Source organism: Acipenser ruthenus, chromosome 2 (genome assembly GCF_902713425.1).
Source record: "Acipenser ruthenus chromosome 2, fAciRut3.2 maternal haplotype, whole genome shotgun sequence".
NCBI classification, from domain to species: domain Eukaryota; kingdom Metazoa; phylum Chordata; class Actinopteri; order Acipenseriformes; family Acipenseridae; genus Acipenser; species Acipenser ruthenus.
In genome coordinates, this window is record NC_081190.1 from 860,360 (window position 1) to 880,777 (window position 20,418).

Genomic DNA, 20,418 nt, shown 5'->3' on the forward strand with positions numbered 1-20,418 from the left:
GTGTGGTTCTGACGGGGGTGCAGTGTGGTCTCGTGGTTAGAGGTGTGGTTCTGACGGGGGTGCAGTGTGGTCTCGTGGTTAGAGGTGTGGTTCTGACGGGGGTGCAGTGTGGTTCCTACCTGTGCACTGTCGGCTGGGGGTCCCCTCTCCAGTGTATTTGTACTGAACTCGGGATTCAGGAGCAACCCGAAGGACAGCAGCCCCTTGTCTTTGTGTTTGGGGGGCTCAGAGTCGATCGTCCACTGAAAATCAAACAAGGAAAACAGAGACAAATTAAAAACCAGACTAACACAATCAACAAATATTTGACTTGCCTATTGACCCACTTTTCACAACTCAACGGAGCAGTCACTCAGTCAATAGACTAGTTCTCACCCTCTTTCCTCCATTGTTTCAGCACTAAGTAACCTTACGAAAGACAGAAAGACTAGACAATTAATTAATACTTTAAAAATAAATACAAACATACATATTACTAGATTGGAGTAAAAAAGAGCTAAATTGCAGTAAACACTGCATGGAGCATCTGCACAGGTAACTTACAAATACGGCTCACAGGAATACCCACGCGATGGGAGTCTTAAATTACTCCCTGATTAAAGTGTACACTGCAGAAGAGCAGAGCTGCACAGACCAATTACTTGGATATGCTCTCCACATGTGAGGGTCACTGGTGTTGACTGGGCTAATGGACCATTTCCAGTAAAACAAGTGAAGCAGCAGCTGCTTGGGTTTGTGTGGGTCACTGCTTTCCGCAGTCTAGGAAGAGCAGCAGTCACCACAAATCCAAGCAGCTGCTTCTTTACTGCTTCTATTTTTAATGGTACATTAGCCCGATCAACACCAGTGACCCTCACCTGATCTTCAGCAGATTTCAGAGGAGAGTCCAATCCTAATAATCAAATGACCTGTTTGTGCAGCACGAATGGAAAGAGCCTGCATGATTCTGCAGCTCTCTCCAAAACGATTGCAGTTATGAACTAGGTCATACAGATCTCAAGGTACAGAGCAGATCCTCTCCGACAGAACCTTACCTCGGGGCTCTGAGGCAGGGAGTGTGCCAGAAGCCGGACTCTGTCTCCCAGCCCTCGCTGCAGGAGGGACATGATGAAAGGCAGAGCCGCTGCCACGTAGTTCCCAGCGTGGTCCATGAGCTCAGACAGCAGCTCCATTTTCTTACAGGCGGCCTGCAGCTTCACCACAGCGGGTAGGCTGTGGAAGAGGGGAAACAAGCAGGGTTCGTCAGCACCTGCAGGTCACCAGCATCCCAGCACAGCACGACTCACCGTGGCTTCTGATTGGTCACGAAACATTTCTAACGGAACCCAACCTCCCCCTATTTAACAAATATCACGGTAGGGCCAAGTCCCTTCCGCCTCATAGAGACTGCAAATAAAGAAATACAGCCTGGACTCAGGAAGGCAGGCCATTACCGTAGTGTCTATAAAACAAGCCCAGACAAAACCTGTCATGCCTTTCTCTGGATTCCACTGAAGTGACATTTTTTGTGCAACCACCAGTTATACAACCACAAAATATTCTTCTGGCGAGTACAATGCCAGATCACACAGTGCCACATGCTGTACACTGCCAGATCACACAGTGCCACATGCTGTACACTGCCAGATCACAGTGCCACATGCTGTACACTGCCAGATCACACAGTGCCACATGCTGTACACTGCCAGATCACACAGTGCCACATGCTGTACACTGCCAGATCACACAGTGCCACATGCTGTACACTGCCAGATCACAGTGCCACATGCTGTACACTGCCAGATCACACAGTGCCACATGCTGTACACTGCCAGATCACAGTGCCACATACTGTACACTGCCAGATCACACAGTGCCACATGCTGTACACTGCCAGATCACACAGTGTCACATGCTGTACACTGCCAGATCACACAGTGTCACATGCTGTACACTGCCAGATCACACAGTGCCACATGCTGTACACTGCAGGGATGGAAATAAGATCCATTCCTGGTTTTACTATGAGTTTAATTGAATACACCAGAGCTTGTTACCTATACACTGTGGCAAATCAAGCTCGAAATAAAACCAGGAATGGGTGAAACTGCTATGCAACAGGGTCTTACTGCCATCCCTGTAGGTCATGTGAAAGGTCAACTTCTGACCTCACACTGGGTTAATACAAACGAGAGGAGGCCATTCAGCCCATCTTGCTCGTTTGGTTGTTAGTAGCTTATTGATCCCAGAATCTTATCAAGCAGCTTCTTGAAGGAGCCCAGGGTGTCAGCTTCAACAGCATTACTGGGGAGTTGGTTCCAGACCCTCACAATTCTCTGTGTAAAAAAGTGCCTCCTATTTTCTGTTCTGAATGCCCCTTTATCTAATCTCCATTTGTGACCCCTGATCCTTGTTTCTTTTTACAGGTCGAAAAAGTCCCCTGGGTTGACATTGTCAATACCTTTTAGGATTTTAAATGCTTGAATCAGATCACCGCGTAGTCTTCTTTGTTCAAGACTGAATAGATTCAATTCTTTTAGCCTGTCTGCATACGACATGCCTTTTAAACCCGGGACCATTCTGGTCGCTCTCCTTTGCACTCTTTTTAGAGCAGCAATATCCTTTTTGTAAGGAGGTGACCAGAACTGAACACAGTATTCTAGATGAGGTCTTACTAATGCATTGTAAAATTTTAACATTACTTCCCTTGATTTAATGTTAAAATCATTAAATCAGTGTAGTGCTGCCCCCTGGTGGAGCAAGCCCACCACTGCAGTACTTACTGAAAGATGTGGTCGAAGGTGCGGACCAGGGGCTTGGGGGTCATCAGGAGGGCATGAAACCCGTCCAGTTTGGGGTTGTCCCACACCTGCATGGAGAGACGTGCCTCGTGCTGTACCTGGGGAGGGACAGGGGGACAGTCATTGACACGCAGACAGAAGGAGAGCCCTGTGGATGTATTAGGGCTGTAACGATTCATCGGGTACCCATGAATCGTGGTACCTTCTTTACAGCATATACTGTATCAAACCAAAGGTATGTATCGTTTGTATCGTGGTACAAGACCAAAAGCACAACAGAGCTCATTGTGGTTCACCAAGTGATTCTTAAATGACGAACAAGTGTGTTTTATAGTTGGTATTTAGGTGTTTAAAAACAGTCTATTGTTAAATGATCATTTGATCTTATTATGCATCACACAAGTTGTCATTCTGGACCATCACATCTATCGGGGTGCACGACAATTCATCCCTATTACTAGACCTACATATTTTAAGAGTCACACTATAAGAAACCTGTGTGTGTACTTAGGATGCTGACTGTGAGACCACATAGAAACTGATCATCGCTGACTTCAACAAGCTAGTGTGTTTTTTTGTGGTTCACCTGGAGCAGTGGGGAGGGGGTGTGCTTTATAAATGTTACACTTCAGTTATTGATAATAGACTGCAAGGGCAACTCATGTCATGTGTCTTATTATTATTATTATTATTATTATTATTTGTAATTGTTACACCCCTAAGCAGAACCCACCTGTCTGTATTTGCTGGCAGTCATGTCTCCGCAGAGGTTGACGTGACCCGAGGGATCAACAAACACCACCTGGAAAGCATCGTGGAACTCGGACAGGGCCGGCTACCGGAGGGGAAACGAGAGAGAGAGCGAGAGCGAGAGCGAGAGAGAGAGAGAGAGAGAGAGAGAGGGAGAGAGACACAGTCAGATCAGATTCTGGACTGACAGGCAGTAAACAGGAAGAGAAACAAAAGCAGCGTCTCACCAGCGTGCTGTCTGTGCCTTTCACCAGAGTAATCCCGCTTTCTGTCAGGTCCGTGGTGGCTGAGGGTCAGAGGGAGAGAGAGGGTCAGAGGGAGAGAGAGGGTCAGAGGGAGAGAGAGGGTCAGAGGGAGAGAGAGGGTCAGAGGGAGAGAGGGTCAGAGGGAGAGAGAGGGTCAGAGGGAGAGAGAGGGTCAGAGGGAGAGAGAGGGTCAGCCGCTGTATTTGGTTGATGTTGTTTTTGGAGTGTATATCTATAGATGGAATGGAGTCGCTGGGTACTAAAAGACCCAATATCAGGTGTTTAGGTTTCCCTTGTCACATGATCAGTGGATATATGTTGTGTTTTGGGGACAATAGAGTTAAAATTCCTTATCCCTGCAAGAAGATGAATACCTCTGCTCCTCTCCGTTCGAGCCATGAGACAACGCTGCTGGAATGAAGGCAAATCAAACCCTGGTCACTCAATCAACAATTACTTCAATGAAGGAATCAGCTGATTGATTCCCCTGCAGGTCACATGAGGTGTGGATCTGGGCATTTGATTAGGTCAGGGGCTGCTCGCTGTACCCGTTAAGATAACCTTTGGTTGAAGTTTACAAGTATTAACTTTGGTGCCAGCCAACAAAAAAAATGCTCAAAGCAGCTGAATTCTATTTTTTTTCATCTTTACTGTTTTCACCTCCCTGACAATCAGCCGTCCTGTCACACCCATAAAAACAGACCTAGCTGAAGACAGAATGACGGGGCGACAGCGGTTCATATTTCACATCACAGCCAGATGAACGAGAACATTGTAAGGGTGCGCTGTTTACTAGTGTCTTAAAGCAGCACTGAAAATTCATGAACATGTCGATTTCAAAACAAGGAAAGCTGTCCTCCCTCTAACAACAACCAGGTACCAATCAATGGCAATTAACTTCCCATTGAGTGTTTTTAAAAGCTGATTGGAAGAAAACTGTCCTCTTGTCTGGGGCCCTGACATTCTCCGTCTCCACTTCATCCTTTATGAGAGGAGCCCCCCATCACACTTACCCAGAAACTGGAGCACGTTCCTCAGCACCTGGTATGCGCTCATCATGGAGTTGATCTTGTGTTTGGAGAGCAGGTAGGCGACAAGCATGGAGGCCAGGAAGCCACTGAAACAGCCATAGCCCTGCAGGGGAGAGAGACACAGATCCATGAGAGGATGAAAACAATCTGTAAAGCACACACACACAGACAGGGAAAATGACAGCAGAATGATCAGACCCTTCCTTTCGGTATGAATTGCATAACTGCACATTATCATTCAGCCTGTCCTGTATCTGTGATGGATAGATGTGCTGCTCCTGCAGCTAAAATGATAAGAAACTAAAAAATGTAAGTAGACAAACGTTTTGGTAAACTGTTCCGTAGTCGTGCTGCTGTTCTTTTGCTAAAAGGGGTCTTGAGCAGTTTCCCCAGACAGAGCTCTTTGGCAGTGGTTCTCAGAGTGAATGAGCAGCTGCACTGTACCTGGTGGAGCTCTCTCTGACGCAGCCACACCTTGATGACAGCCACCCCCTCCCTGAAGCCGGGGAAGTCGGCAGCGCTGGCAGACAGGAAGCTCTTGTGGGACTCCAGCAGCATGTCACTCAGCACAGAGTTGTTGTAGTGAGGGGTGGGTGGCTCGCTGATGTCTACACACAGCCAGACCAGAATTAAAAACAGACAGTTAGGAACAGAAGGGGGGGCCGGCCTCACCCCAAAAAGCGTTTTGCACGTGTTGCATGTACACAGTCAGTGATGTGCTTGTGTTACTGAGGTACCCCATTGTTCCCTGATCGTGAATTCATTATTGTCCTGAGCGGTGTTGGCATGTCAGCATCACAGGTGTCTCGCCTTGTGATAAGATGTGATTTCATTCTCATTTCACGTAGAAATAAACAATGTGACTAAGGTCGGCTCAAATGCCTCTCATTTAATTGGTGCAGCCGCTTATTCATGACATTGTTACATCTCCCAACGCGTCCCAGTGAAGCGGCGCCGACTGTACCTTCAAGAACGCGTGCTTGAAAACACCCATACATAGCTTCTCGCAGTACCACACTGCTCCCTGATGTGCATGGGGACACCCAAGCAGTAAAGGAGAGACACTTTGTTTTGTTTCAGTTTGTATCAAGCATGATGTCTGAGCTCCCGTACTTCAACACACCAGCAGACAAAGTGCTGAGCTAGTGTCCCCATCACAGGATTTCCACACTCTTGAGTTTACAGGTACGGCACAATTACAGGGATGGAAATAAGACTCCTATTCCAGAGCAGTTTCCCCCCATTCCAGGTTTTAATACAAGCCTGATTAGCCACGGTGTATAGGGAACAAGCTCAGGTGTGTCTTATTAAACTCACAGTAAAACCAGGATTGGATCAAATTGCTATGCAATCGGATTCTTATTTCCATCCCTGGATTAGCAGATTTTAAGTTGACGGTAATGCCAATATAGTCAAACGGAATTCCTCGCCGGAATTACCAGTTGTATGATTCCAGATTGATGAGATCTGGTGAAACTGGGACCCAACTGTATTCTCAAAACCTGCTTATATGAAGTGTCAGTTGTATTTCCTAGAGCGTTAAACAGTTAGACTGAATTACTGATAAATGGAATTGGTGTGGAAATACATACAGCATTAGAATGGTAGATAATGAGTTTACTTGCAGAATCTGTTTCCGTGCTCTACTGTTTCAAAGCATGAAGAATTACAATTTGCACTGCTTCCAGTTCTACTATGTATTGGTCGTATATTGCAGCTCACTCTGCACCACTGCAACTGTACAGACAGATGAAGCTAAGAAGGGCCACAGGTGTGCTGCAGTATCATTGCAAACTCGTGCAGCTGTGACAGCACTGCTCTTGACTATTTTGGGCTCCCGGTGATGGTTCCTGGAGAGACGGGGGTAAGTTTGCCCCCCCGGAGCGCTACATACCCTGCTGGGGGGTCTCCTGGCCCAGGAACCAGGCCGTGCGCACGTTGTTTTTGCGGGGGTGGAATCGGCTCGGCTTGAAGAACCCGGCGGGGGGGCAGACGTGGAGCCGCAGGGTCACCGAGCGCTCCTCCTTACCTGGGGAGACAGCGGCAGAGACACAGAGTCGAGGAAACAGCAGGCAACTTATAAGGCAATTGGTTGTCGATTTTAAAATACTTTTTCACACTGTGAATAGTTCGAGCTACACATTTAAAACAAGCTGCCTGGTTCACACAATCCCACCCAGCGCCTGGCATCACACAGCGTGTTTTGACTGGCTATGAAGCCTCTGTCTCAGCTGGGCCGAACCTTACCCTGCGGAGTGAGTAGAAGGAGGGGTCGCAGGTGGTTCCCATGGTGATAGGTGAAACGCAGGCTGCCGAAGGCGTGGCTGGAGGACAGGTGGTGTGCCAGGCCGGTGAGGTACAGCGCCCTCTTGCGGTGATAACGCTGGTTCAGGTAGTCCTTTGGGTGCAGGACCTTATGGGGGAGGGAGGGAGAATTATTATTATTATTATTTTTTTTTTAATTGTTTGCTATTTTAACGAGTAAGTAGCCGGGTTCCGAAATATCTAGCGTTCCACGTCCCCACATGTTGCTACAACTGTTTAAATAATGTACATGTCATGTTTCTTTTCATTGTTAACATCCTGACAACACTTAAACTTTAAAGCCTGTTTCAAAGCTCTTTTCCAAATGGCTGCTCTAGTGCATTGATAGTGTAAGGATTACTGCTACACTGTCAGACAGATAACACTGCAATAACGACCCACGATGTGGTACAGAACAGAAAATAAATAAAAACAAACAAACAAACATAACGAGCGCTCTGGCGTTTCAGTCCCGTACCACATCGAGGATCGTTCTTGCTGTGTTACCTGTTTGATCAGATTAAAAGACAGCCCTGACACGCGGCCCGTTGGTATTTCCAACCTTTTCTTTTTTTTCAAGTTTGCTTTTCAAATTGAAACTATCACTGATTCTAAATGACATCGGCTCCAACTGGTTCAGAAGGCTGCAGCCCGAGTGCTGCCTCGCCCGCGCCGTTCACAGCCTGTTACTCCAGTTCAGAAATCACTGCGCTGGTCTCCTGTTCAATTCAGGATTGATTTAAAAATTCTGCTTGCAACTTATAAAGCCTGTTTTTTTATTTTGCAGATAACTGAGCTGCTGCAACGGTGCAAGACAGTTCTCAAAGGACTTTTCCACCGAGACAGCTTTGTGCCTTTCACTATGCACGTGCAAATTACAATTGTTCATAATATGCTCCCTCATTATAATGCTGTAGTCTGGAGCCAACGATTTATAGCTGCATGTCAGACTAATTACTGAGGCACACAAAGCAGCTCCAATCAAAGCCACCGCATCACCGATCCTGCCTCCACTCGTTCTGTATTCTTACCGCTGGCATGGTGACGGCCAGGTCCACATTGACGTCAGGTTTGGAGCAGGTGCCCAGGGGGTAGCTGCCCACCAGCTTGACAGAGAGGGGGGGTGCCATTCTGAAGCGTCCCTTCACAGAGTAGGGGACCTGCAGCAGGGGCACCTTCACACCACGTGGCACCCAGGACTGATCACTCAGCTGGGGGGACACACCAGGGCAGAGGGGTTAATATCCAGGCAAGTCAGAGTCCTGGCTCACAAGATTCTTAAGCGGAATAACCTCTATTTCAATCGCTCCATAGTGAACTGTTGCACTGTTACTCTTTCAATGTCTTCAAGAAAACATTCAGGACTCAAAACATTAGAATTTATTCAGTTTCTTTTAGTATTTCTGGCAGAACGTGCATCACAAGAGGCGTAGCATGATTTTGTGGTTCAAACCCTAAGGAAGGCGCATGGATTTTACAGCAGGTTAGGCGACTAACCCCTTACCTCTGTGTCAGTCGTCTCAGGGACACTAGCCAGCAGCGATGTCACTTCCTGCACGAGCGAGTCGATCGTCTTTCTCCTGCGCTCAGAAAGAGTCACTTCCTTCAGAAGCTCCTCCATCTGCAGAGCAAACACACAGTGCACAGAGAATCAAACAGGACCACGCAGGAGACACAGAGCAGGGCGTGTCTAACAGGAGGTATACCACATTACTTGGGGGCATTTTATATATAAAGCAGATTAAAACAGGTGAGAACTACCATATCACAGGGGTCAGAGAGGAATACACGGGACATGAGGCTGTATCCAGGACCACAGGGCTTACATGCATCATATACAAGAGATTAGTACAAGCAGATGAATTTAAGAGAAAGGGGTCTGAGCGCATTGTGCGACACCCAAGATCAGTAACTTATAGGAAACCAAAAGGCTACCGTTCCCCAATTTGTCATGCATGAAATATTGAAATATTGAATTTCCCCAGGCAATGCCGGGTACTTCAGCTAGTACAGATATATTCTTTAAAGGTATGCTAAAACAATCCATTTCCATGCTTCTTATTGTTAGTATGATTGTTACACCAAATATGTACAGAATCTTGTTTCTCCTCCACCTTTCTTCTTTTTTTTATTTCAGTGTTAACACTATAGATACAGTGCTGCATCCTGGTACCTTTGCTGTATGTCACGTGGTTACACATGAAGTCAAAGTACAGCACGGTGCAACATCTTAAACAGTGGGAATAATGTACAGTAGATACTGCTAATAAGAGCCAAGAGAATTCATTTGAAAAGCTTGTTAAGGACTCCTTTAAAGTCTTAACCAGGACCCACTGACTGAGATACCCAGGACCACCCTGAGCAAAAGAGCCGAGATACCCAGGCCCACCCTGAGCAAAAGAGCCGAGATACCCAGGATCACCCTGAGCAAAAGAGCCGAGATACCCAGGACCACCCTGAGCAAAAGAGCCGAGATACCCAGTCCCACCCTGAGCAAAAGAGCCGAGATACCCAGTCCCACCCTGAGCAAAAGAGCCGAGATACCCAGGACCACCCTGAGCAAAAGAGCCGAGATACCCAGGACCACCCTGAGCAAAAGAGCCGAGATACCCAGGACCACCCTGAGCAAAAGAGCCGAGATACCCAGGACCACCCTGAGCAAAAGAGCCGAGATACCCAGGACCACCCTGAGCAAAAGAGCCGAGATACCCAGTCCCACCCTGAGCAAAAGAGCCGAGATACCCAGGATCACCCTGAGCAAAAGAGCCGAGATACCCAGGACCACCCTGAGCAAAAGAGCCGAGATACCCAGGATCACCCTGAGCAAAAGAGCCGAGATACCCAGGATCACCCTGAGCAAAAGAGCCGAGATACCCAGTCCCACCCTGAGCAAAAAGAGCCGAGATACCCAGGACCACCCTGAGCAAAAGAGCTGCCCCAGGAGGCTGAAAGGGAAGCGCGTCTCTCACCTGCATCCTCAGCAGGCTGGAGTGGAAGAGGCTCTCGGTCTCTTGCAGGCGGTTCAGTTCCTCATTAGTGGGGGGTTTGTACAGCTCCTGCTTGGTCAGTTTTACAGGCTTCAGGACCCCATCCCCCAAACTCTTCCCCTGAACACGACTCCTCTTCAGTGGGCCCCCTGGACCACCACCCCCCTCGTCTCCATCCTCCTCCTCTGAGAGGTCCGACAGCTCCTCCTGGGACACACACAAACACAAACCAGTAAATATTTATGAACTTAATTCAGACATTTGGCAGAGGTGCAATTGGTAACTAACTTCCTAATGGAACATCGGACAGGTATTAATCAACAATGACCATTTGAGGTAAGAGAACACTAACATATGCCTTATCTGATTTTGAGCTGCAAAGAACACAAAGGTGTGAATGAGATGTACACAAAGCTGTCATGCTGGGCTAGTCCTCAACTCTGTTATCTTACAGAACAGACAGTGGAAAAGTTCATGTTCTCCACAGTCTGCTCACACTGGCAGGTTCTGACCCGGAACCATTTATTCTTCAACTTTAAACACTTTGGGTAAACTGTACAGTGTCAGTAGACGTCAGGCTAGGGATGGAAACAAGGCTCCCACTGCACAGCAACTTGATCCATTCCTGGTTTTACTTTAAGTATAGGAAGACACGCATGAGCTTGCTCCATAAACACTGTGTCTAATCAAGCTCGTATTAAAACCTGGAATGGTGTGATAACTGATAAACAATGGGAGTCTTATTTTCATCCGCCTGGCGTTCCATCAAAGCCAATGCGGTAGTGTGTATCTCTCTCTCTCTCTCTCTCTCTCTCTCTATATATATATTATTTATTTTTATTTGCACTGAATAACTGTTCGATGCTGATATTCGTATTAATAAGTCACATCATTTAAACCCACAAATTTGAAACAAACATTTTTAAAATGCGGTCATGTGCTTAATCTGCGCTCACTAGTCTTATTATGATCACATCGTACCTCGTTCTCCTTCTCCATCTCCATCACCGCCGTCTCCTGCACTTTCCTCTTCATCTTCATCTTCATCTTCTACTTTCTTTCGATATTATTGTTTTTTATTTGTGTTTGGTTGGTATTTCCTGCACGGCACAATCACGCATCAGACCCCAGGTTTGCGTGTTAGACTCACATGGACATACACGTGGACAGTCTAACCCACTTACACCGAAACCGCGCCCCTTGTCGTCCCCTATTGGTGGGGTCAGGCTGCTGTAGGATCGCTCGTTTTGATTGGTGTAACTGAGAGTTCTGACGGTCTTTCCCCGCCCACTGAAGCTTGGGTGCACCACACGCTAAAGTACGGCAGGAGATTTTGCGACTGGTTTTGAAGTCTGGTCAGCGGTGTACGGCAGGCGGGATTCCTCAAGTCTGCCGGTCGCGTTTCCACGAGTTCTTGGAGTTGGCTGAGGAAACAACACGTGCAATAAAACAGCACAGTCATGCCAGTCAGAGTGCCTTTAACCCCAGATTGAAATGCAGGCTTTACCTGGAAGTAATATTCGTGTTTCAAACACAGATGTGATCGTGATGTTGTGGAAGTGCAGGTATATTCGTGTGGGTGGGAGGGGGCACAGAATGTGTTCAACCCATGCAGTTCCTTTTGTTAAACGTTTACAATTCGAGCACTCTTTATAGCATATGCATGTTTATGAAAGAATGGCGCTGTTAGAGAAGATAGTGACTTTTTACATCATTACTTTCACATTGTAGTGTCGACAAACCGCAGCAAGTGTGAGAAATGTACGCTGCTGATATCAATCACTGCGCGCATGCACGCAGGCCTCCTGTAAGACTGGACAACCTTGGAGACATGCTTTAGTCCAGAGTTATTAGATTTGGTTTTAATGTAAGTTTTCATTGTTCAAAATGTTAATTCCAGCACAAAAGACAGATCGCGATCGCTATAACTAACGTTGGCCGCCATGATTGTTTTGGTTTTAACCCTAGCCTCGTTATGAGTTGGCTTATGAATATTCATGAGACAGAATTAAGGGTGCGTCACGACACTTTTTTGCCGGCTAGATTGCAGACGGGAGTCTGCGTCTGACGTCACGGTCTGTGCAGACGCAGCGTGGACAGCTTTGGTATTGGACAGCTGAGCAGAACCTAAATGGAGGTGGTGTTGAGAGAAATTCTAATCACAGAAGAAGTGGATGCAATCGAAGATCCCTTTGTGCTCCACCAGCTTCATAATTTACAGCATGATCAGAAAAAGTATAGAAGAAACAGGCCCTGCTATAAAGAGATCATATAAACGTATGTTTTAATTCGACCGTTGTTAGACAGTACTGTATTTTGATCTGGGACAAAAATAGTTCAAATATTTAAGCAGACTTAGCAAAGTCTGGACAGATTCTGCGGAAAACCTGTCCAAATTGAAAAGACGTCACCAGGTCACGCATCCACCAGTTTAAAAGTCTGCAGAGCCGCGCAGCTTCTCAAGGGGTCCTGCGCTGGAGCAGCCGCGGCTCAAAACAGTAGAGGAGCGCTGGCTGACAAAAGTGTGTAGCAAGCAGATCCAATCCTCACTCCATGTGCCACTGCCACCGAGTCAGGGTGTGTGAACCGCCTTCCAGTCAGATCATTAATTATCTCATGAATGATTTGTAATACAAATGGAAATGATTTAACTCTTTTTCCACACAGTTATTATACTCAAATATTCAGATATTTATTCTAAAGGTTTAAACATGTGAAAAAATAAAATAATGCTAAACGATTGAAATGAACCTAAAACCGCTCTGTTATTTTCAGCAGGTGTAATTGGTTATTGATGAAAGGCTATCAGGGACAGGGAATAACCTACTTTGAATTAAGGAGAATAAATCAGCTTTAATAACAGGTAGGTGAAGTGAGATATGTGACCATATGTGCAAGTATTTGAACTATTTTTGTCCCAGATCAAAATACAGTACTGTCTAACAACCCCTTTGTTAGAGGGCGGGGGGGGGGAATCCTGCCTGTTATAGCAGCAGTGTGGAGTAGCGGTTAGGGCTCTGGACTCTTGACCAGAGGGTTGTGGGTTTAATCCCCAGCGGGGGACACTGCTGCTGTACCCTTGAGCAAGGTACTTTATCTAGATTGCTCCAGTAAAAACCCAACTGTATAAATGGGTAATTGTATGTAAAATAATGTAATATCTGTATAATGTGAAATAATGTATAATGTGATATCTTGTAACAGTTGTAAGTCTCTCTGGATAAGGGCGTCTGCTAAGAAATAAATAATAATAATAATAATACTCATTAATTTGTCTCACATCACAAAACATACGTTTATATTATCTCTTTATAACAGGGACTGTTTCTACTATACATTTTCTAATCATGCTGTAAATTATGAAGCTGGTGGAGCACAAATGGAACTTTGATTGCATCCACTTCTGCGATTAGAATTTCTCTCAAACCACCTCCATTTAGGTTCTGCTCAGAACTGTTGTTCATCTACCAAAGGTGTCCATGCTACGTCTGCACAGACTGTGACGTTACACGCAGACTCCCGTCTGCAATCTAGCCGGCAAAAAAGTGTCGTGAACGCACCCTAAGAGTCACCTATGCCTGCTCTTTCTAATGAGGCCCCGGATGTTTCCTGTCTCTTGCAGTGCCTGAGTAAAAAGATTTTAAATCTGTATAATATTTATTTTACTCAAAATGCATGAGATAAGCTTCGGAATGTGTGAGAGTGAAAAAAGAAACAATGACCAGGGGTCACAAATGGAGATTAGATAAAGGGGCATTCAGAACAGAAAATAGGAGGCACTTTTTTACACAGAGAATTGTGAGGGTCTAGAACCAACTCCCCAGTAATGTTGTTGAAGCTGACACCCTGGGATCCTTCAAGAAGCTGCTTGATGAGATTCTGGGATCAATAAGCTACTAACAACCAAACGAGCAAGATGGGCCGAATGGCCTCCTCTCGTTTGTAAGCTTTCTTATGTTCTTAATGCGTTAGTGTCACGCTGAATGCGTGAGACTTGACGTGTCTGCAATTGTAGAACAGTGTTGCACCCTCGTCTTGTTACTCGACCGATTCTGCAGAAACAAATGGAGTATTCTCCATAGAAATTAAATAATAGAAAAGATGAACAGGAACTATACTCGGGGAATGTAATCAATGTATATTTACAGAAAGGGTTATGTAAACAGTTGTGATCAGGAGTTGCTTTATCACAAAAATAAGTAAATTTTAATATTTCATGAAAGTAAATTAAGAACTAAACAGAGTTAGAATAATTAAAGCAATCTAAGAAATTGAGAGGTGCTGGAATAAATGTAAACAAATTAAATGGTGTTATGTGCCGTGATTCTAACTGAAGGTTATATATATATAAATGTCAACCCGGGGGACTTCTTTGACTTGAAAAAAGAAACAAGGACCAGGGGTCACAAATGGAGATTAGATAAAGGGGCATTCAGAACAGAAAATAGGAGGCACTTTTTTACACAGAGAATTGTGAGGGTCTAGAACCAACTCCCCAGTAATGTTGTTGAAGCTGACACCCTGGGATCCTTCAAGAAGCTGCTTGATGAGATTCTGGGATCAATAAGCTACTAACAACCAAACGAGCAAGATGGGCTGAATGGCCTCCTCTCGTTTGTAAACTTTCTTATGTTCTTATCTATATATATATACAGTATAGTATTTATTTCTTAGCAGATGCCCTTATCCAGGGTGACTTACAGTTGTTGCAAGATATCACATTATTTTTTACATACAATTACCCATTTATACAGTTGGGTTTTTACTGGAGCAATCTAGGTAAAGGGTACAACAGCAGTGTCCCCCACCTGGGATTGAACCCACGACCCTCCGGTCAAGAGTCCAGAGCCCTAACCACTACTCCACACTGCTATATATATATATATATATATATATATATATATATATATAAATATAAATATAAACAATGGATAGACAGATAAAGGACTAATCAATATTGTGTAATATATAATTTGAATTAACTGGGATTTTATATCAGATATTTACTGAAACAGTTATCCTGCTTGCATATTCATATTCATTATATATGCTGATGTAAGAATGATATTAGGTAGAAAAGCCAAATTATAGACAATTGATAAGTGTTTGCTTTTACATGTAATTTATATCTACATAAGCTGAGATATTATCTGAATATTATTGCTTGCTGAGATTAGTATACTGGCTTGTGCTGTATCGATATTAATCTTCTTTTCTATTTTTGTACTGTATTATTTTACTAACCTTTTGATAAAATGTATAAAAGATATATAAACAGTGTTGAATGCTTTATTGTTCAATTGTTTAAAGATATATAAACAGTGTTGAATGCTTTATTGTTCAATTGTTTAAAGATATATAAACAGTGTTGAATGCTTTATTGTTCAATTGTTTTTTTTCTCTGTGATCTTGCACTCATTTTGGGAGAAACAACATCCGAAGAATCCGACCCTTCCTCACCAACTACGCCACCCAGCTCCTGGTCCAGGCCTTGGTACTCTCCCGCCTAGACTACTGCAACTTCCTCCTGGCTTGCCTCCCTGCATCCGCCACCCGTCCGCTCCAGCTCATCCAGAACTCTGCTGCTCGCCTGGTGTTCTCTCTGCCTCGCTTCGCCCACGCTACTCCACTACTCTGCTCACTCCACTGGCTCCCGATCACCGCTCGCATCCAGTTCAAGACTCTTCTACTAGCCTACAGATGCCTTGACCAGACTGCACCCAGCTACCTCCAGACCCTCATCTCTCCCTACACCCCCACTCGACCTCTCCGCTCTGCCTGCACTAGAAGACTGGCTCTACCTCCTCTACGCTCCCCTGCCTCCAGAGCCCGCTCCTTCTCCACCCTCACTCCGCAGTGGTGGAATGACCATCCTACAGATGTCAGGACTGCCCAGTCCCTGACCACATTCCGGCGCCTCCTTAAGACTCACCTCTTCAGACAGCACCTGTAGAACTCCTTTGTTTTTCCCCTGGGACACTATCACCCTTCCTTAAATGCGCTTTACTTGCTCTTATCTGCCCCCTATTTTACTGCATTTAATCCTGTACTTCAGAGTACTGTAATCTGCCAAGTGTTTAATCTGTAGTATTTTGTATTTAATCATATCTTGATGTAACTGTTACTGTTATCTTCTGTATTATTGAATTGTATTTTGTCACACTTGTACTTACTTGAACCAAAGTCATTGTATTTATCTTGCTCTTATTGTATTACTTGTACTGTAACACTTGAAATGTATTTGCTTTACGATTGTAAGTCACCCTGGATAAGGGCGTCTGCTAAGAAATAAATAATAATAATAATAATAATAATAATAATAACTAACAGTGCTAATTAAAGTAACCCATTAACCCATTGCACAGTAGTTAATGTGCTGAAGAGCCCATGGTATCAGTTTCACACCCAGCCTCCACTTGTGTACTAGGTCCCTTCTTCCTGTCAATCTCTCCTGAGTAGCACCCCTGCCACTCGCTGGAAACCCCAGCTACTGTCGCACAAGGGCAGTCACATTGTGTCGTCATGCCAGGGGCAGATTTTGCCCCCTGGTTTTTCCACACAATTTGAAATGCCCAGTTCAAATGTCACCTCACAGTTGCAAGCCACTTACAAATCTGGATGACTGCAGGTCAGCAGGCGACCCTGATTCCCACTGTCCAGCCAATCGCCTCTTTCCACCTGCTAAACCTAAGCAATGGCCGGTCTCGCTTGGGTCTGCCTGGATTTGAGAACGACTGTACCCTTAGATTTCCTTCCCTAACACATGGGAGCACAAAGGCCGATGCAGCAGCCCTGTGAGCCCCCAGCCGAGATCGGCAATGTGGCTTGAAGTGGTAGGAAACCAGCGAGCTACCACCCACAAGGATGTGCCTTTACTAGGTGAACCATTCACAGAACTTCTAATGTGGGGCGTAATGAATCTCCTAGCATCCGATCAGTTAATAATCCTGACATCAGCATGGGGCCCGTACTCGCCTCTCCACTACAGAGCTTGCTCTGGAATATAAGGGAAACATCAGTGTAGCGCTTTCATGTTTCAGTCCATCTGCCAGTGTCTGTCACAAGCGGAGGAATGCCAGCACTCTCACCCAGCTCACAGCAGAAACAGCAGTTGTAGGTGTTAAACTAAGTTACAAGGGTCACGTTGAACATTGCATTACTGACGTTGGGAGAACTTACAGTGAAATGAATGAATAAGCAGCTGCAAAGGTCACAACACATTTGTGCCATGCAAGGAACACACAGACCCAGTGTTCTTGTACACCTAACCTCATGTGATGCCAGAGGCATTGAGAAACGTGAACATGTGCTACTCTTCTTCAACCAGTATTGGGACATAGGAATACAGAAATACCAGGGGTGGGACATTTGTTGGGACATCATGTGTAGATCTCACACAGAATGTCATTGACATTGTGCAACAGAAAGAACACTCGCAACTTGAACAGTTAGCCACTGAACACTAATAAACATATACGTTTTGGCTAGTAAGTGTGTAACTATAAGTCCGTATAAGGCAATGGTAACAAAGGCAATTACAATGATTTTCGCAATGTGATTTTTGTTCAACCAATTTATGAATCAATACAATATTAGTTATCACCGGGGACGCGCTTGAGCGGTGGGCGCGCACGGCAGCTGTGACCCTGTGCGTGTTGGGGTCACTTGGCGACGTGAGGGCGGAGCAGCACAGCAGCATCAGCACAGCCGGAAGCCGAAGAGATCCATCTGTATCCAAGACTCTCTTTACTTCTAACTAAAATAAGATAAATAAGCACCGAGCACAATACATTATACACTATAAAGCGTGTTAACTCAGCTGGTATTTACCGTATAACCGAGACACTGTATCAAATCTGAGATTTAAAAAAAATAATAATAATAATTCAACGAAAACGGAGGCGCAGGCGGCCGGACGGGGGCGAAGGGGGCAGCGGGAGAGATTTTGTTTCCCCGGCTGTTTGGCAAAGGAAATAAATAAATAAATAAGCCCAGAAACTGGACGGACTCGGAGGAGCTCGGAGACCCGTGATCTAACATCTCTCCCCTCGGATAAGAGAAGGAAGCCACGCGTCTGGGTTGTTGTTTTTCTGTTTGTTTTCACAGAACTCGGGTTCTAACCCCCTCTTCGGTTTATATTTCTTAACAGCAGCACCTCGATAGTTCGCTTGTCTGCTTCTTTTGGAAAGTCGGACCCCGGAGCTGCATTGCCATTTCTTTTTTCATGTTGTTATAGTTTCAGTTTTTTTAATTTTTATTATTATTATTATTATTTCTGGCAATGATAGCAGCATTGCGGAATGAGTCAAGTTGAAACAAAGTGAGATCCTTTTTTTTTAGTGCTTCTGCTCTTTCTATGGCAAGAGTCGCGTTGTTATTTTAAATTATAACAGTTCTTTTGTTTCTTGTTTTAGATTGGTTATTGTGGGTTGTAAATGGATTCTTCACACTCTCTCCCCTCCCCCCTTTGATAACCCTTCCCCAGTTTCCCCCCCACCGCTGCGGCCTGATTTCTCGGTTCGGTTTGGTCCAGGACCCGCAGGATCACGCCGACCCCAGCACGCCTTGTACTTCGAATCGACATCCCATAATTAACTCAAGGAAGACACATTCGTTCCCCTCACGTTTGTTTAGTCGGATCTGTTCTATTTTGGGGGACTTCAGATCGAGTACGTCCAGACTGGCTCTTGGTCAGATTTAACCCGGGATTTGCTTGGCCTGTTTGGGATTGATCAAGGTCCATTCCTCATTAAGACTGCTTTTTTCCCCAGGGCTGCCACAACATAAATTGGGTTTCCGACTAATACTAGTCATCAGTGGATGTATTTCAGAAGTTGCGGTCCCGTTTAACTTCATCGACTCAGCTGGGAACCGGAGCCTCCTGCACACAATCACAGTCCGAGGCCATCTCAGCATCCGAGATTCCGACTGATTTCTATTAGTCCCAGTGTCGCCCCGGTCCGGCTGTACTGCAGTATGGCTCAGCAGCAGATGCCCAGCTCGCAGAAAGCGCTGATGTTGGAGCTCAAGTCTCTGCAGGAGGAGCCGGTGGAGGGGTTCCGCATAACCCTAGTGGAGGAGTCCGATCTTTACAACTGGGAGGTGGCGATCTTTGGGCCCCCCAACACACTGTACGAGGGGGGCTACTTTAAGGTAAAGCTACCCGCCATGGGGCCCTAATAAGGGAGGGAGGGAGGGAGGGAGGGAGGGAGGGGGGGGGGCTAGTACACGCAAAGCGCACATTGTGTTTGTTTCTTTATTTACATTAATATGTTTATTCTTTGTCTAACTGGTTCACAACTGGGACACATTTCGGTGTAAGATTTGCCCCATGGGTTATATATGCACATACTGACAATGGGTTAGAAGTTGCTCTGCGTTCACATACAGCCACACATCCCAGTGCAGCACGATGAGTCTATACGTCTGTTTTGTAAAGTCAAGAATGTAGTAAACTGGACACCATTCATGGTGTCTTTGCAAACCCCAAATTCTATTGCAACACACCTCAAGCAATTCAAGTAAAAGCATTATAATAAGGAAAATGTCCTTTTTATATAAAGGCACAATGGTGATAATATTACACAGTGAAGCTTGTTTTAGAATCAGGTCATGTTTTACACAGTGTTGGTAAAAGGCTGAGCCACAGCAGTTCCCATCCTATATTGCAGATCAGGTTTTGTGAGAATCTCCGTCAGTATTGGAAGCAGTGCTTCCCCCAGTCAGCAGCTCTTGCCTGTCAGTTTGTAAACAGGGTTTGTTAGCTGAACCTGTGTGGTAAAGGTGAATATACTCCCCTCTGCCGTCCCTGTCATTCATAGTATTGTATTTAGTTGCACATAGGAGGCTGTGTGGTCCAGTGGTTAAAAAAAAGGGGGCTTGTAACCAAGAGGTCCCCAGTTCAAATCCCAACTCACTCACTGACTCACTGTGTGACCCTGAGCAAGTCACTTCACCTCCTTGTGCTCCAGAGATGATGCTGTAGGTGACTCTGCAGCTGATGCATAGTTCACTCACCCTAAGTGGACTTGGCTAAAGGGTCTGCTAAACAAACAAATCATACTGTGGATCTGATGCTACAGTACACAGTGTATTTAAACATATGTTGCTGCATTGCCAATGCCCAGCCTCCTCTTTGTTTTGGGATACCCACTGAACTTGGTTTAGCAGCTTTAATTGGTGGTGGTGGTGGTTTTAACCTGGGATGCAGTACTTGTCAGAGTGTGAGAAAGACAGCAGCGTTTTCAGTCGGTCCTCCAGTGGGGTGTCCTGTAGCTGGAGAGCACATGATCACTTCGGTACAGTACACTGTTAGTGTTAT

At 45.4% G+C, this 20,418-nt stretch overlaps 2 protein-coding genes and 1 long non-coding RNA gene across 3 annotated transcripts in view; 2 read left to right on the forward strand and 1 right to left on the reverse strand.

Moving 5' to 3' along the window:
- Positions 1-11,300, reverse strand: part of LOC117404057 (nucleolar protein 6) — a 48,384-nt gene extending 37,084 nt beyond the window's left edge. Inside the window, exons 1-13 of the mRNA XM_058985798.1 lie at positions 11,079-11,300; positions 10,080-10,304; positions 8,615-8,731; positions 8,142-8,321; positions 7,049-7,219; positions 6,701-6,830; positions 5,251-5,414; positions 4,789-4,909; positions 3,758-3,816; positions 3,514-3,615; positions 2,763-2,878; positions 1,035-1,212; positions 120-242 (exon numbers count right to left, since the gene is read on the reverse strand). Coding sequence (XP_058841781.1) covers positions 120-242; positions 1,035-1,212; positions 2,763-2,878; positions 3,514-3,615; positions 3,758-3,816; positions 4,789-4,909; positions 5,251-5,414; positions 6,701-6,830; positions 7,049-7,219; positions 8,142-8,321; positions 8,615-8,731; positions 10,080-10,304; positions 11,079-11,144 — 1,752 coding nt within the window. The 5' untranslated portion in view covers positions 11,145-11,300. The remainder of the gene's footprint in view (positions 1-119; positions 243-1,034; positions 1,213-2,762; positions 2,879-3,513; positions 3,616-3,757; positions 3,817-4,788; positions 4,910-5,250; positions 5,415-6,700; positions 6,831-7,048; positions 7,220-8,141; positions 8,322-8,614; positions 8,732-10,079; positions 10,305-11,078) is intronic.
- Positions 11,301-11,394: 94 nt separating this feature from the next.
- LOC131697411 (uncharacterized) lies at positions 11,395-16,332 on the forward strand. Its single transcript, XR_009307246.1, has 3 exons — positions 11,395-11,662; positions 12,873-12,960; positions 15,525-16,332. It is a non-coding gene; the product is annotated as an uncharacterized LOC131697411 (long non-coding RNA).
- Positions 16,333-17,727: 1,395 nt separating this feature from the next.
- Positions 17,728-20,418, forward strand: part of LOC117962492 (ubiquitin-conjugating enzyme E2 R2) — a 33,865-nt gene continuing 31,174 nt past the window's right edge. Inside the window, exon 1 of the mRNA XM_034927737.2 lies at positions 17,728-19,250. Coding sequence (XP_034783628.1) covers positions 19,074-19,250 — 177 coding nt within the window. The 5' untranslated portion in view covers positions 17,728-19,073. The remainder of the gene's footprint in view (positions 19,251-20,418) is intronic.